General features: G+C 36.0%; 1 protein-coding gene across 1 annotated transcript; it reads left to right on the top strand.

Moving 5' to 3' along the window:
• The first annotated feature begins 11,732 nt into the window (after nt 1–11,732).
• Nucleotides 11,733–15,150, top strand: LOC126733158 (cytochrome P450 84A1-like). The gene is made up of 2 exons (XM_050436347.1): nt 11,733–12,704; nt 14,179–15,150. The coding sequence occupies exons 1-2, from the start codon at nt 11,796–11,798 to the stop codon at nt 14,797–14,799; spliced, it is 1,530 nt and encodes a 509-aa protein (XP_050292304.1). The 5' UTR covers nt 11,733–11,795; the 3' UTR covers nt 14,800–15,150.
• Nucleotides 15,151–15,464: the final 314 nt, after the last annotated feature.

Genomic DNA, 15,464 nt, shown 5'->3' on the forward strand with positions numbered 1-15,464 from the left:
CCCTCATGACGTACTCTGCTTTGTCGAGGACCAAGCACCTCAGGTCCGGATGAGAGAAACCTCTTTTTATAAAAGACATCTCCAATTAACACGAAACATGACGACTATACCTTTAACCCTCGGGAAGCATTCCAGTCTTGAGGTAAGAGATGATTGGTGCCATCCAGTCGGCTCCCTCATGGATCACCTGTACATCTACTTTGTCAACGATAGGTGAGTATTGGACGAAGGATAATACCTAACTGTTGATGACCATATGTTCTACAAATGTTGCTTTGGCTAGATGGTCAGCTTTCTCATTCTCTTCCTTTGCGATCTGCATGAGTCTAGCCAAGAATTTTTGATTTATCCTCTCTTTGACCATGCTTAGGTATTCCTTCATCTGTTCCCCTTTGCCTTTATAGGCTCCGTTGATATGTCCAACGATAACTTGAGAGTCATTGTGTATGACCATCAACGAGGCCCCTGCTGCTTTGGCCAAGTCGAGGCCTATCAAGACCACTTCAGACTCAGCTTCATTATTGGTCGTCGGGAATTGGAGATGCATTGTGCATTCTATCAAGCCCCTTTCTAGTGATTATAGGACAACCCCGATTCCTCCAGCACTTTGGTTGGATAAGCCATCCATCCGTATCATCCATGGTGCTGCCCCTTTGCCTTCATCCTCTTTTGCTGCGAATTCAGTGACAAAGTCAACCAAGGCTTGGGCCTTGATCACAGTCCTTGGATGGTATAGTACGTTAAACTCACTGAGCTCTATTACCTATTAAACCAATCGTTCGGCGGCCTCCAAATTGTTCATTGTCTTTCGTAATGGTTTGTCCATCTAGACCACTATTGTGTATGCTTGGAAATACAGTCTGAGTTTGTGGGCAGCAATGATTAGAGCGAAAGCTAATTTTTCCATAGGTGGGTACCTCTCTTTCGCTCTCAAAGCGCTCAACTAGTGTAGTAAACAAGCAACTGCACGTGGTCCTTTTCATGAATGACAGCTAAGCTGATGGCCATTAGAGACATAGTTAGATAGACAAAAAGTTCCTCACCGGGCTTAGATGGACTGAGCAGCAGCAGGGACATAAGGTATGCCTTTAGCTCCTCAAAGGCCCTTTGGCATTTGTCAGTCCATTCAAAGGCCTTCTTTAGTGTTTTGAAGAACGACAAGCATTTGTCCGTCACTCTAAAGACGAATCTGTTAAGAGCCACAAACTTTCAATTCAAGCTTTGTACCTCTTTGATGTTCTTTGGAGGCGTCATCTCCAGTATGGCCCGAATTTTGTCGAGGTTGACCTCGATGCCTCGTTGTGACGCCATGAAGCCCATAAACTTTCCCGATGATACTCCGAACATACATTTGCTAGGATTAAGTTTCATGTCGTAGAGACGGAAGGTTTCAAATGTTTCTCGAAGATCGTCCAGGTGACAATCCTTTTTCTTGCTTTTCACTAGCATGTCGTCCACGTACACTTCGACATTCCGTCCAATTTGCTGGACAAACATCCTGTTCACAAGTCTTTGATATGTCGCCCCTGCATTCTTCAGTCTGAATGGCATGACCTTATAGCAAAAGAGTCCTTGGCTCGTGACGAATGAAGTCTTTTCTTGGTCAAATTCATCCAACTTGATCTGGTTGTAGCCGGAGAAAGCATCCATGAACTCAATAGCTAATGTCTAGCAGTCAAGTCCATGAGGAGGTCGATTCGTGGGAGTGGGTAACTATCCTTCCGGCAGGCTTTATTTAGGTTGGTGAAGTCCACACACATCCTCCACTTGCCTTTTGCCATTTTGCCCATCACCACGTTGGCCAACTAATCAGGATAATAAACTTCTTTGATGAAATTTGCTTCCAGCAACTTGCAAACTTCTTCCACTAGGGCTTGTCTCTCTTCTTCTGTCGGGTGGGAGGGAAGGATGAAGATACATTAATCTTGTGAACCATAACACTTGGATTAATCCCTGGCAAGTCCTCATGGCTCTAGGCAAAGACGTCCTGATTATTCTTTAGGAAGAGGGAGAGCTCCTTGTGGATCGAAGGATCAGCTTGTGTACCGATATGGGTGATCCGATCTAGGCAATTGTCATCTAGGGAGATCTCTTCCAAGTCCTCTATTGGTTCTACCATGACTCGTCGTTCCTCGATGTTCAATGCTCATAGATGGTCATCTATTTCCAACATGGCTATGTAGCATTTGCGAGCTGCCATTTGGTCTCCACGCACTTCTCTTATCCTGTACTCCCTCGGTAATTTCACTAACAAGTGGTATGTAGACGTGGCTGCTCTCCATGCGTTGAGCATGGGTTGCCCAATGATGGTGTTGTAGGCAGAGGAGCAATTGACGACTAAAAAGTTAATCTCCTTAGTGAGCTGTTGAGGATATGTGCCAATGGTTATTGATAGGGTGATGGTCCCGACGAGGAAGACTTTGGTATCATTGAATCCTATTAGCGGTGTGTTCGAAGGTAGAAGCCGCTCCTTGTTGATCCTCATTTACTGGAAAGCGAGATAGTAGAGGATGTCTACTGAGCTCCCATTATCCACTAGGACTCATTAGGTATTGAAGTCGGCTATCGACAGGCTGATGACTAGAGCATTGTCATGAGGGTAGTGGAGTTGCTGGGCATCCTCTTCCGTGGGATTGTTGACCTTAGTCATCTTAGGTAGTTAGCCAAAAATATAGACACTTTACACCATCCAACTTTCTTGCTTTCCTAGAGGAACCAACCATTGTACTTCCTTCTATAATTACCCTTATCTCTTTGAGTAGAGCCCTTAGCCGCTCCTTGCCCCATCGGTTGGGTTCAGGGTCCCTCGATGGGTTCTCTCCAACTCTAACGAACCGTTGTAATTTCCCTTGCTTGATGAGGGCTTCTATTTGTTGCTTTAGGTCATAGCATTCAGAAGTGTGATGCCCATGGTCCTGATGGAAATGGAAATACCTGTTCCTTGGTCTTTTGTTTAGATCGCCCTTCAGCTTATCCGGCCAAATCAGTGTCGTGTCGTCCCTTATTTGCATGAGGACTTGGTTAAGCGGAGTGTTCAGTGGGGTGAAGTTGACGGTCCTCCCAGGCAGCGGTCTTGGTCTCCTATCGTCCCTTTGGTCATTCATCCATGCAAACTTTCTTCCTCTGTCCTAATAGGGGTTGTCTTGTCTTTCCCTTTTCTTCAGTCTACCCCCTTGAGCTATCGTGACATCCTCAGCATTCATGTACTTAGTGGCCTTGTATAAGATGTCAGCCATTATCTTCAGGTCATTCTTATAGATGGAAAAAAGGAATTCTCCGGACTAGAGTCCGTTGGTGAATGCGGTGACCAAAACTTTGTCATTGGCCTCTTCAATCAAAGGGGCCTCCTTATTGAATCGAGTCACATATGATCTCAAGCTTTCCTCTTTCCGTTTAGTAGGCTGGCTGAAGACCTCTTATACCTCTGGCCTCCAATGAAGTGGGTGACGAAGTGTCCACTCAATTCCTTGAAGGTAAAGACGGTGTTGGGGGCTAACTTACTAAACCATACTTTAGCCGGTCCCTTGAGTGTTATGGGGAACGCCTTGCACATGATCTCATTTTGGACCCCTTGTAGATGCATAAAGGTCTTGAATGATTCCAAATGATCAAGCGGGTCTTATGATCTATCGTACGCTTCTACCTGCGAAATCCGGAACTTGGTTGGAAGGGGGAAGGAAGTTACATGCGTTGTGAAGGGTGAGTTAGTCCACTGAACTAGTTCGTCCAGGTTGGTGGATACTCATCCCCTCATGGCGTTCATCATCATGTTCATCTTCTCTTTCATCATTTGCATGTCCTGTGCCATGCATATTGCGCTGCTCTCTAGCTCAAACAGGTGGTCAGTGTCTTTTTGCCGATCCCACCTGCTAGGGTTGCTGCTTTCTTCCTAATCTTCCTTTTCCCGTTGGTCTCCCATCGGGAGGTGATTGTCGTTCTGCTCTTCGTCGTCCCATTCATCATGCTGATCATAAGGACGTCATTCGTTCCTTTAGTTTAACTACTGCTCCAACTCCTAGTTGCACTGGGTGAGCAGCTCAACCACTGCGGCTAAGGTTTGCATTTGTCTTTCCAAGGCATTGGGGGGGGGGGGGGTTCCCTGTCTCTTAGTTAATGGTAGCCATCAATTGTGTCTAGACAAAGCAACTCTTTGTCTTAGAAGCGGTGATATGACTAATCACTTATTCCCCACTAGCGGCGCCAACTGATGATGCACAAAAATTGTTAGTGAGCTGATTTTCCTCGAACACTCCAATGGATACCTGAAGAACAAGAAACCAAAACCAACAGAGAGCACTGGTGGGGTGCCAGCCAAAGACTCTTCGAAGGTTAAGTCAGCGAATGAAAGATCTCCGAGAACTCTATAGTGAGAGAACTAGAGATTTTCTACGTACCTTAGAGAAAGGGAGGTTTGGTGTTTATAGTGTATAGCTTGACAATGATCCCATGAATGTAGGAGCTTTCCTTGTAGAGAAGATCTTGGGTTTAAGGTCCCAAGATCTTTGGGTTTATCTTCCCATATAAGGAAGATACGAACTCATAGTTAGGTCCTTGGACGTGGTGTGCAAGTTATTTCCATATAGAGGCTCATAAGTGAGAGACAAGCAAAAACTGGTGGGACCCACCATGCTCATTCATCGACATGGTGATTTGTCTGTCGACATGGATACTCTGCCCCTTGGTATGTGATGCAAGGGTCACATAGGTTTCGACGTTTCTCAGTCGGCATACTTAGACCTTCATCGAATGAGTGTTACGTAAAGGCCAACCGTTGGCTTAACCAGATGCTGCCCGACGAACAGCTTAGGAGGCGGACGGCTGCTGGCCGAAGAGCCGTGGGTGAAGTTTTGTTCATCTAGACGGATGAGGAAGCTTTGTTCTCTTATTGGATGAAAATGCCCTTATATATGTGTGTGTGTATATATATATATATGTATGTATGTACGTATATATATAACGAGCATCACAAATAACAGAAAATTCACCAAATCATTTGTTAAACCATTACCTAATACCACAAGTAAACAGGAGGTCAGGTTCAAAGAATTGAAATCTGAGCAAACTTTTTCTTCCGTGAACAAGATGCAACATTGCAATTTCTGCATATGGTCTTAAAGCAAAAATATCCATCATATGACTTCAATTCATGACCAAATGAAAAGGTTTTGATTCTTCATGTGCATGTTGTCATTTTATGTATCAATCTTCCAAATTAATATCATCTTGTAGAACTCATCAGATTATGCAAGTGTTCAGGCTGGTTATTAACAATATTTCTAAATCATGACAAGTCTATACATACTATGTGATTAATTTATTGGAAACATGCTATCAACAAAAATTATGGTTCATGCAACCATCATTTATTGGTAATCCCCAAATTGGGATTAATCTATCGTGAACGGAATCAACGGATGCCTACAATGTAATGAGAAATATATAATTTCATCTTTTCCCATCAAACTTCATGGTATTTTAAAATCAAAACTTCATTTTATATTGAAAGATCAACAAATAAACGGAACAAAAGTTAGAGAACTATATGCATGCATTTATCATGTCAAGAAATTTGACGACAAGCCTTTACGAGGATATCTTTTTACAGTCAGAAATCTTGGTAATTGACATATCCTCTCCTTGAATTGGTGGTTCATCCATTCATGAGCCATTTTCCTAATCTTCGATGGAGTATATGTGCTGTAGCTGTTGGTATGTATGTAGATAATCATGTTGGTGACAACGTGTACATAGATAACTAGGGTTTGATCTTCATGATTGTGTTGATGTGGGTTTATGCAATGATATTTGATGGAGATTTTTTTTTTTTTTTTTAAAGATTTAAATTCAACTTTAGCATAATCTAATTATATATGAGTGTGAAATTCCTTTTTAGAGGCTTGAACTTTAACCCTTACCTCTCACCCCACAAGGGCTTTGTACTTATAAAGTATCCATCATATCAAAGGTGCGTGGTGGTCATGGAGAGATTTTTTGATTGCCGGAAAATTAAGATTTTTCCTTTTTTGGCAAGAAAATGTCATGGCTTTTTTTTTTTTTTTTTTTTTTAAATATAATGAATGTGGTAAATGGGTGTGTTTTCCAAAAGAAAAATGGTTAGAGAGAGATCATGGTGAGTTTTCCCCTTTTTTCATAATTTTTTGGAATCATATTCCTAGGCACTTGGTAAACTTCATTTTCAAGTGACAAAATGATGTATTTATCCTTAAAAATTTTAGGAAAAAAAAAAAAACCAAAAAATACAAATTTGGAATATTTGGAAGTGGGAAAAGAAATTGCTGATGTAGCCCTATAGAGTGTTGATTGGCATACAAAAGGGCCAAAAGAAATTTCACAAGTATCCAAAATTTTTTTTTTTTCATTTTTGCCATTTGTATTTATATTCCATTTAAAAATATATATATTTTTAAAGGACACATCTATAGTTTTTATTAGAATGGACTATTCTTTAGATGAGGATGAATCCAGTCAAGATTGAGTCCCCCAAATTATAAAATTTTAATTAATTATTTTTTTAAAAATAATTAATTTTTATAATTATCTTGCAAGATCTTCCAATGCATGCATGATAATGATAATCTTACAATTGCACCAATGATAATTAAAGTTTAAATTAACCTAATTTTTTTGATCCTCTCATAGACCAATAAAAATCAATTGATTTTGATTCAATGCATTCATGCTAACTTTAAAATCATCAATTCTTGTGACATAATTCAAACTTCCAACATTCACATGAAAGTTACCAATTTATCCATAATTCAATAATGACCATTATGATATGAATTTTTATACTAGATCACTTGTGAAATTTTTACGAACATGTAAAATAGTGATTTACCCCTAATTCTTGTGACATAATTCAAACTTCCAACATTCACATGAAAGTTACCAATTTACCCCTAATTCAATATTGACCATTATAATATGAATTTTTATATTAGGTCACTTGTGAAATTTTTATGAACATGTAAAATAGTGATTTTATCCTTGGATTTTATAATTGGCCATTTTACCCATCTTTTGTAATTTTTCTCGTAAAATTTTATTTTTCTCAAGGTTAAGAAGACGTGGGTTGTCTACAAACATATATTCACTTTTAATGGTTTAATTATCAAATTTTCACCTACTACCATAAACTTTATAATATAATTCTTTACTTCTTCCTCCTAATGCACATGTGGCCGTTGGCAAGAAAACTAATCCGTGGGCCTATGATCCATGGTATCTCAATATCTCCATTTGTTCTAAATTTCAAAACCATTACAAATTGTTTGGAAAGAGGGAAAGGGAAGGAGTGAAAATAATATTTTAAGAATTTTTCTTCCATCTCTTATTTGGGTTTTATTCAAGTGAGTTGCATATGTTGGAGAGATAAACACCTTTGGGAGCTTTCTTGAGTAATTAATATAATATATAGAGACACTTTTTAACCTAAAAGGCCTAAACCCGATATGTATGTACTCAATTATGTTATATTAACCACTCATTCTTCTCATCTTTATTCAATGTGGTACTTCATTCACACATATAAACCCAACAATCTTCCCCTCATGTGTGAGTCTCTGCCTCTCTGTGAGTTTCAAGACCTCTCTATGGACCATAAATAATTCCTACTCACTCCCCTTTGCCTAATGGACTTATTCCTCAAGTCCTACTCATCACCCAAATCTCCTTTATATCTCGCTGTTTAGTAAATTGTTTGATTGGGCCATAAATAAGACCTCTCTATGTCTCTATATAAATTTTCTATATATTAAAAAAAGCAATCATGAGTAAATAATAAATTTTCGGAGTGGATTCTTCAATCCTATGCCATTTGACAGCAATGAATGATATATATATATATATATATATATTATGTACCACTTGCGTCTCGAACTCTTGATGTGTTAATCAACAATTTATTTCAACCTACTTAGTTGGTAACATAAATAATAAATTTTTGTGCTGCATGACTTATTATTTGATGAAACATGCAAAAATAAATAAAGATTATAGATATTTAAAAGTTAAAATCAACTAATCCCAAAATAATGGTTAAATTTATGTTATTATTGTAGACTTGTAGTTCCCTTTCATGCTTGACACCAAAATTAAGAAGATTAAAAAAAAAAAAAAATTTGACAATATGACACAAAATTAGGCTTCAATTAGAAGCTACATTGGATTTATTTTAAAATTCAATCGTAGTTCTACTTTAATAAAATATATATAATGAGACTACGAGATACGTACATTCAATTGAAAAAAAAAAAATTTTTGAATTATCAACCTCTGCTCCGACGAGTCTCCGACCCCGCAAAAACAAAAATCTGTAAGTTAGGTACAAGCTTTACTCAGCATGCTATTGCTATGTATATGTGCTATAGATAATTGCAACTTTCATGCATCAGTACGTATTGTCAGTAAAGCTTTTATGATTAGGATTGTGCTTTAGGCTTTCATCTTCGAATGGGAAGAACGATTTCGTTTGTTCAAACATGCAATCATAAAAGGTGAAAATTGCTACACACTATTACTAGGTAAACTAAAGTGATTATGGTTTTAACCAACATATGGCCATTCAAAAAAAAAAAGGCCGTTTTTTTCCTTGTTTTTCTTAGGCCAGTAATATTTGTGGTCCATAATAAATAAATAAACCAAAATTATTATATTTAAAAATTTTAAAATAAAATAAAATAAAAAAGATTTTTTGTTGGTCTGAGCTGGGGCAGTTGGAGATTTTGACCGCTACCATATATCAGAGGTCTTGTCTAGAAACTTGAATGTAGTTAATCATATTTTTGGTGGACCGGTCCTGCTCTCTCTTTAATCCTTGCCTCTAAATCTAAATAATTTGATAGGCCAACTTAGAAAACTAATAATGCTGAAAATGATCATTAGGCATAATATACAGATTTACGATATGACGTGGCACCTTCCCATGTTTTCCATTTCTATAAGGTGGGGTTTTTTTTTCCTTTTTTTTTTTTTTTAATAATTTCAGCCGAAAAATGACTAAAAGGTGATGAATATAAATTTTATTTATTTATTTTGTGTTTCATTTTATACTCCATCCATCACAACTTTTTATGTGTATAATAATTTTCTTTTAATTATAATAATTTTATAAAGAAAAAAAATAATGTGGTAAGTTGTGATTAATGAAAATAAAAAATAAGACAAGATTTTTATTAGTAAGGAGTCCGCTGTATCTTAAATATTTTTGGAGCAATGCTACATATACAAAAAATTTGGCAACATTTTATATAATAGTTGAGTTGACAAGGTTATACTGTTTTTCATCTGGACTCACTGTTAATATCATTTTTTTTACTTATTACTAACAATCTGAAATGTCATAAGGTGTCAAATTTTTTGTGTCTATATATATATATATATTTGGTCACTCTAGAAGGTAATGGAATTATATATGAAAATATATTAATGTTGTTCACTATCGGGCCTTGAAATTTCATGCTTAAGATAGCTAAGCCCCGTTCATAGTGGCTTTCCCATTGAGTGAGTTAGAAAAACAAGCGTGGAAATATCATATCACTCCCCAATACACACACACAGAGTTAAAAGAGTTTTTAACATGATAATGACGCTATAGTGATGTTAAAGGCTAAAGCACGCAATATATGGTCTTATCTTAGAAATAAAGTATAATTTTGAGTGAATATTATGCCACAAATCTGCACTAACTGTGATGATTTTGATTAAAAAGAATATAGAGGGAGAGAAAAAAGAAAATGGTAAAATGACACCATCATAGGTTCTAATGTCTAACCAGGAGAGCGACTGGATCACGATACTCATAAGGTCAGGCATCACTTTTCTGCTCTGGCGAAAGATGACATAAACCGACTAATTTTGTAGCTTCGTGAAGTGATCAGCATGAATGACATTCAAAAAAAGTTGGTAGCTACCTCAATTTTTATCATACAGGAACCAAAATTTGTTTTTATTATGACTTTTCTGTAAATAAATCTAAGAACGAAATGATTATTCTGAATGACTCGAATATTTATTGGACTTGGGTTTATTCTACAGAAAAGAAACACACCCCCTGGATAATACTAAGAAGGGAATATTGGTATTTAACTTGCTTTTTTTTTTTTTTTTTTAATGAATATTTTTGACTTTCTTTTTGCTGTCGAGGTGTTGAATGTTCCATATTATTCATACCCAAACAAAAAATAAGACCTAATCACTGCCATATGATATGATTAACATATCATGCATTTTGTGTACATCAATGTCACTAAAAATCCATATCATCACTAATCTAACATGTTTAAGATTTGAACCTCCCTCCAGTTATTTGATATGTTAAAGACTTTTAGAAGATAAGGTAAAAAAAAACCGTACATTATTTTGATATCTCAACGAAAAGCATTTAAGCATGTTTTTAGCACGCTCAAATCTGGGCAACCATATGTTTACTTTACTATTACAAAATTTTTTTTTTTTTTTTTAATGGAAGGCAACCACGTGTTTAGCATATTCATTGTGTTAATTTCCTGCATAATGAATTGCAATTGAATAATATTAGAAGGAATTTATAACAATCTTATGGTGGGGAATAGTAGCTAAGCTCCCAACAAGCCAGAATTAATAGCATTAATAATTTATAAAGCTGGATGTATTATTTATTTCTCATCCGGAAAATAAGCATGGTCTAAGTGGCAGCAACTAACTCTCCTAGAGAGGGCCATGCAATATCTATGTGCAATTACATTTTTCTCTCTTTTTTTTTTTTCTTTTTTTTTTATACGATAAATACAATTACTTAATTAGTTGAGCTATATAATTCAATTTAAACCGACATTCTAAGCTTTCAGAATTAATTTCCTTAATGTTTTTCCACGGAAGTCATTATCTTATTTTTCTCAAGTTTGAGGTAGTAATTCTAATAAAAAAAATTAGGTAGGTATTAATTCTTAAAATTTAGTATCGTTGGGATTAATTCCATAGAATAAGTATATCCAAAAATTTACTTGTACATCACTCTATCCAAAAGAAAAAAAAAATTGTATATTTCATCTGCATTTTAAATATATTCATTTTAGTGGGTTCTAATTAACTCAACTAGTAAAATCTCTAATGATTGTATAAGAGATCTGGAGTTCAATCCCCACCTACACCAAAAAACTGATTAGTGTTTTGGTCTGATGATAAAGAGTTATCATTAAAAGCGGACACCATAAGTTGAAACTCTAAAAAAAAAATATCCATTTTCTGATTTTAATTAAAAGTTACTATATAAATCTAAAAATGATCTAATATCGCATTAGTTTAAATAACATAACAATGATAACATTATAGTATTATACACTGGTATTTCATTTGAAATAGACGTGTATATGTGCCTAAACATGTTACATGTATACTCAAGAAGACAATTTATAAAATAAAATAAAATAACCTCTACAAGACTCCAAGCCCAGTCGGTGGTGTGAAAATCCCCGTTCTTCGTTTACTAAATGGTCCTAGTGTTTACCTTAATTTATTTGAATTGATTACATCTTCGTTCTAAAACATATCAATCAAAACAACAAATATAAAACTACTAAACCTTTTTTTTTTTTTTTATATATATACGAAAACTACTAGGAATCTCTAAAAACTAATAGCGTGACCAAATCATTCAACAGTGCGTACCCACCCCCCCCCCCCCCAAAAAAAAAAAAAAAAAAAAAAGAACCGAACTACTATATAAGACCCCATACTATCTTCTCCAACTTAGCAACATTTAGAGTTGCAATCTTATCCCCCTCAAAAAACAAAAAATGGATTCTCTTCTACAAGCCTTACAACCTTTGCCTATGACACTTTTATTCACCATTCCTTTACTATTCTTATTGGGTCTAGTATTTCGAACTCGTCGAAGGTTGCCATATCCACCAGGACCTAAAGGGTTACCGATTATCGGTAACATGTCTTTGATGGATCAATTAACTCATCGAGGACTGGCCAAATTGGCTAAGCAATTTGGTGGTATTTTTCACCTCCGTATTGGGTACTTACACATGGTAGCTGTGTCGAGCCCTGATGTGGCTCGACAGGTCCTTCAAGTTCAAGACAACATCTTTTCAAATCGACCAGCCACCATAGCCATCAGCTACCTTACTTATGATCGAGCTGACATGGCTTTTGCTCACTACGGACCCTTCTGGCGCCAGATGCGTAAGCTTTGTGTCATGAAACTGTTCAGTCGCAAAAGGGCTGAGTCATGGGAGTCTGTTCGAGACGAGGTGGACTCGACCGTGAGAGACGTGGTGGCCAACACTGGCAAAGCTGTGAACGTAGGCGAGCTTGTGTTTTCACTGACGAGGAATATCATATACAGGGCCGCGTTTGGGTCGCTGTCACACGATGGACAAGACGAGTTCATTACGATATTGCAAGAGTTCTCCAAGTTGTTTGGAGCTTTCAATATTGCTGATTTTATTCCTTGGCTTGGCTGGGCTGATCCCCAAGGACTCAACACCAGGCTCGAAAAGGCTCGTCGGTCACTCGACGGGTTCATCGACCACATCATCGATGATCACATAAACAAGAAGAAGAATCATGGCGACGTTGAAGGTGACACTGATATGGTGGATGAATTACTAGCTTTTTACAGCGAGGAAGCTAAAGTTAATGAGTCCGATGACTCCATTAAACTCACTAGAGATAACATCAAAGCCATCATCATGGTAAGAAAAATTACTCATAACAAACTTCGTTAGTTTAGAAAATCCAACTTTTAATAAATATCGTATAATTAGTTATAAAGGTATAATTTTTTTTAATTACTCCTCATAATTTAAACTCTAGTTAAAAGAAGGGTATTAATTGGAGTAAAAAATTTTGAAACGTCCCAAAATAGAATAAAAGAATCAAAAAAAATTGGGAATAAAAGAATATTATCTTGATCAAAATACTTAGAAAAACATAAATTTTTTTTTTTTGTTGACTATTTTTTTGAGGATAAAGTTTAGTTAAAAAATTGGTTTGTAGCCTAAGGCTGCAACCTTATTCAATATTTTTTTTATTGGAAGTGAATTTTGACAAATCTACTATTAAATTACATTTTCTTCTTATATCCTCTATGTTTGCAAAATTTTTAGAAAATTAAATATCAATAGTTACATCATCAATAAATTGTTTAAATTGCAAGTTTTTTTAATTTTAAATTATGTATAAAATATAATTTTATATAATAAATAATATCTGATTGTCACAAAATTTGACATATGTATTAAGAGCGTAAAGAATATAAAATCCAACAGTTAGATTTTCAAAATATATAGTAATGTTAATAATGTTGAGTAAGGTTGTAGTTTTAGGTTGCAACCAATTTTATAGTTAAATTTTGTCATTTTTATAGTCATTGAGACAATATATTTGAATTTGAGCATAATAAAAGTAACGTTAATGATTAGCTTATATAACTTTTTTTTAAAGAAAGAATTAGCCAATATAACTTGTTAACGTGACATATTTGTTTTTATATAAAAATTATATACCGAGTTTACTTATTGTTTCATATTTGGAGTGCAAAAAGGGACGTGGTAAAATACGTTTTCTATACGCATACCCCTTTACGCTTTTAATAAAATAATATATAGCATGGAATGGCATAATTATGATCTCACATAGTCGTAAGCATGAGGACATGTTAAGTAGTCAAAAAAAATGAAGTTGATATAATGATTTTTTTTTTGAAACTGAACTTGTTGATATAATGATTATGAAATAGGATACGAGAAAGATTGATGTGTTTTTAAAAATTAAATAGTATATAGCACTTCTACGAAATTTTAGAAAGGGACAAATGGTTCAAAGATGAAATAAGTCCAAATTTGATTTTCTTTCTCTTTGTATACACACTTTTATTCGTGCAAGTACAAAATCTTATGCTTAAAAAAATAGTCATACTCGTATAATCATGCCAAACAAGTTAACCATCATCGTCTCAACTTGCTAATGCTTAACCTTAACAACAACCTGCAAATCAATCAATTAGCTTTAGCTATTATAATATTTTAAATCAAAGGACCACTGCTGACTAGCTATATCCTTAACAAAGATTACATCACACTTAACGCGACTAAAAAATTAGCTCACATGACATTATCAATAGCGTGTGTGAGTTACATTAATAACCTTGTATGCATTGGTTTGTAGGACGTGATGTTTGGTGGGACAGAGACGGTGGCGTCGGCAATTGAGTGGGCCATGGCGGAGCTGATGAAAAGCCCAGAGGATCTAAAGAAGGTCCAAGAAGAACTAGCAGACGTGGTGGGTTTGGATAGAAGAGTGGAAGAGAGTGACTTCGACAAGCTGAAGTACCTTAAATGTTGTCTCAAAGAAACACTGCGTCTCCACCCACCAATTCCACTGCTCCTCCACGAGACCGCCGAGGATGCTGAGGTGGCAGGTTACTACATTCCGGCAAAGTCACGCGTGATGATCAACGCGTGGGCTATTGGCAGAGACAGTAAGTCATGGGAAGACGCTGAAACTTTCAAGCCCTCAAGGTTTTTACAAGAAGGTGTGCCTGATTACAAAGGGAGCAACTTCGAGTTTATTCCATTCGGGTCGGGTCGGAGGTCATGCCCGGGTATGCAACTCGGACTCTACGCGCTTGACTTGTGTGTGGCTCACCTTCTTCACTGCTTCACGTGGGAATTGCCTGATGGGATGAAACCGAGTGAGATGGACATGAATGACGTGTTTGGACTCACTGCACCTAGAGCGATTCGACTCGTCGCGGTACCCACTAAACGCGTGGTGTGTCCGCTTTGAGAAAAAAACAACAACCGAGTGCATGCCGGTTTGAAGTCTTTGGAGATTATATTCATAATAATAGGGAAAATTTAAAGAACGGTCACAGCTGAATTGCATGGTTTTTATTTCTTTTCCAAATCTTTCTTTGTTTTTATCATATTTGGGAAGAACCAAGAAAAAATAACTGAGAAGAGATGAAATTTGAGAGGCCTTCAATTCGTCTACTCTGTAGATAAGACTCTCTTTTTCATTTGGTTCATATGGAAATTTGTATTGTATTTTTATCTTTCTTGTCTTTTTGTCTTTCTTTTACTGTATATTTTTCTTTAACACTCAAATAAAGATAATCAAAAGAAACTTTTATGTGCATGGAATGTTGAAAAGTTGAAAACAGAAACGTATATTAGCGTCTTTAGTTTTCTTCTTCTTCTTTCTTTTCAACGTTATAAATTGAGTTTTTTTCTTTTCTTTTCTTTCTTTCATACTAGATTTTTTTTTTTTTTTTTTTGAGAAACTTTCATGCTAGATTTTTTGGTGTTATGTTATGGCTAGTAGTGAATAGCGTATCGTTTTTAATGCTACGTTTCGTGGCAAAATGTAAGACGCGAAAACGATCCTCAATAATACTTGAAAGTCAACCGCATTTATCTGGCCCATTAATAAATATTAATTAGGCAGAAAGG

This window comes from Quercus robur, chromosome 6, assembly GCF_932294415.1.
Source record: "Quercus robur chromosome 6, dhQueRobu3.1, whole genome shotgun sequence".
NCBI classification, from domain to species: Eukaryota; Viridiplantae; Streptophyta; class Magnoliopsida; order Fagales; family Fagaceae; genus Quercus; species Quercus robur.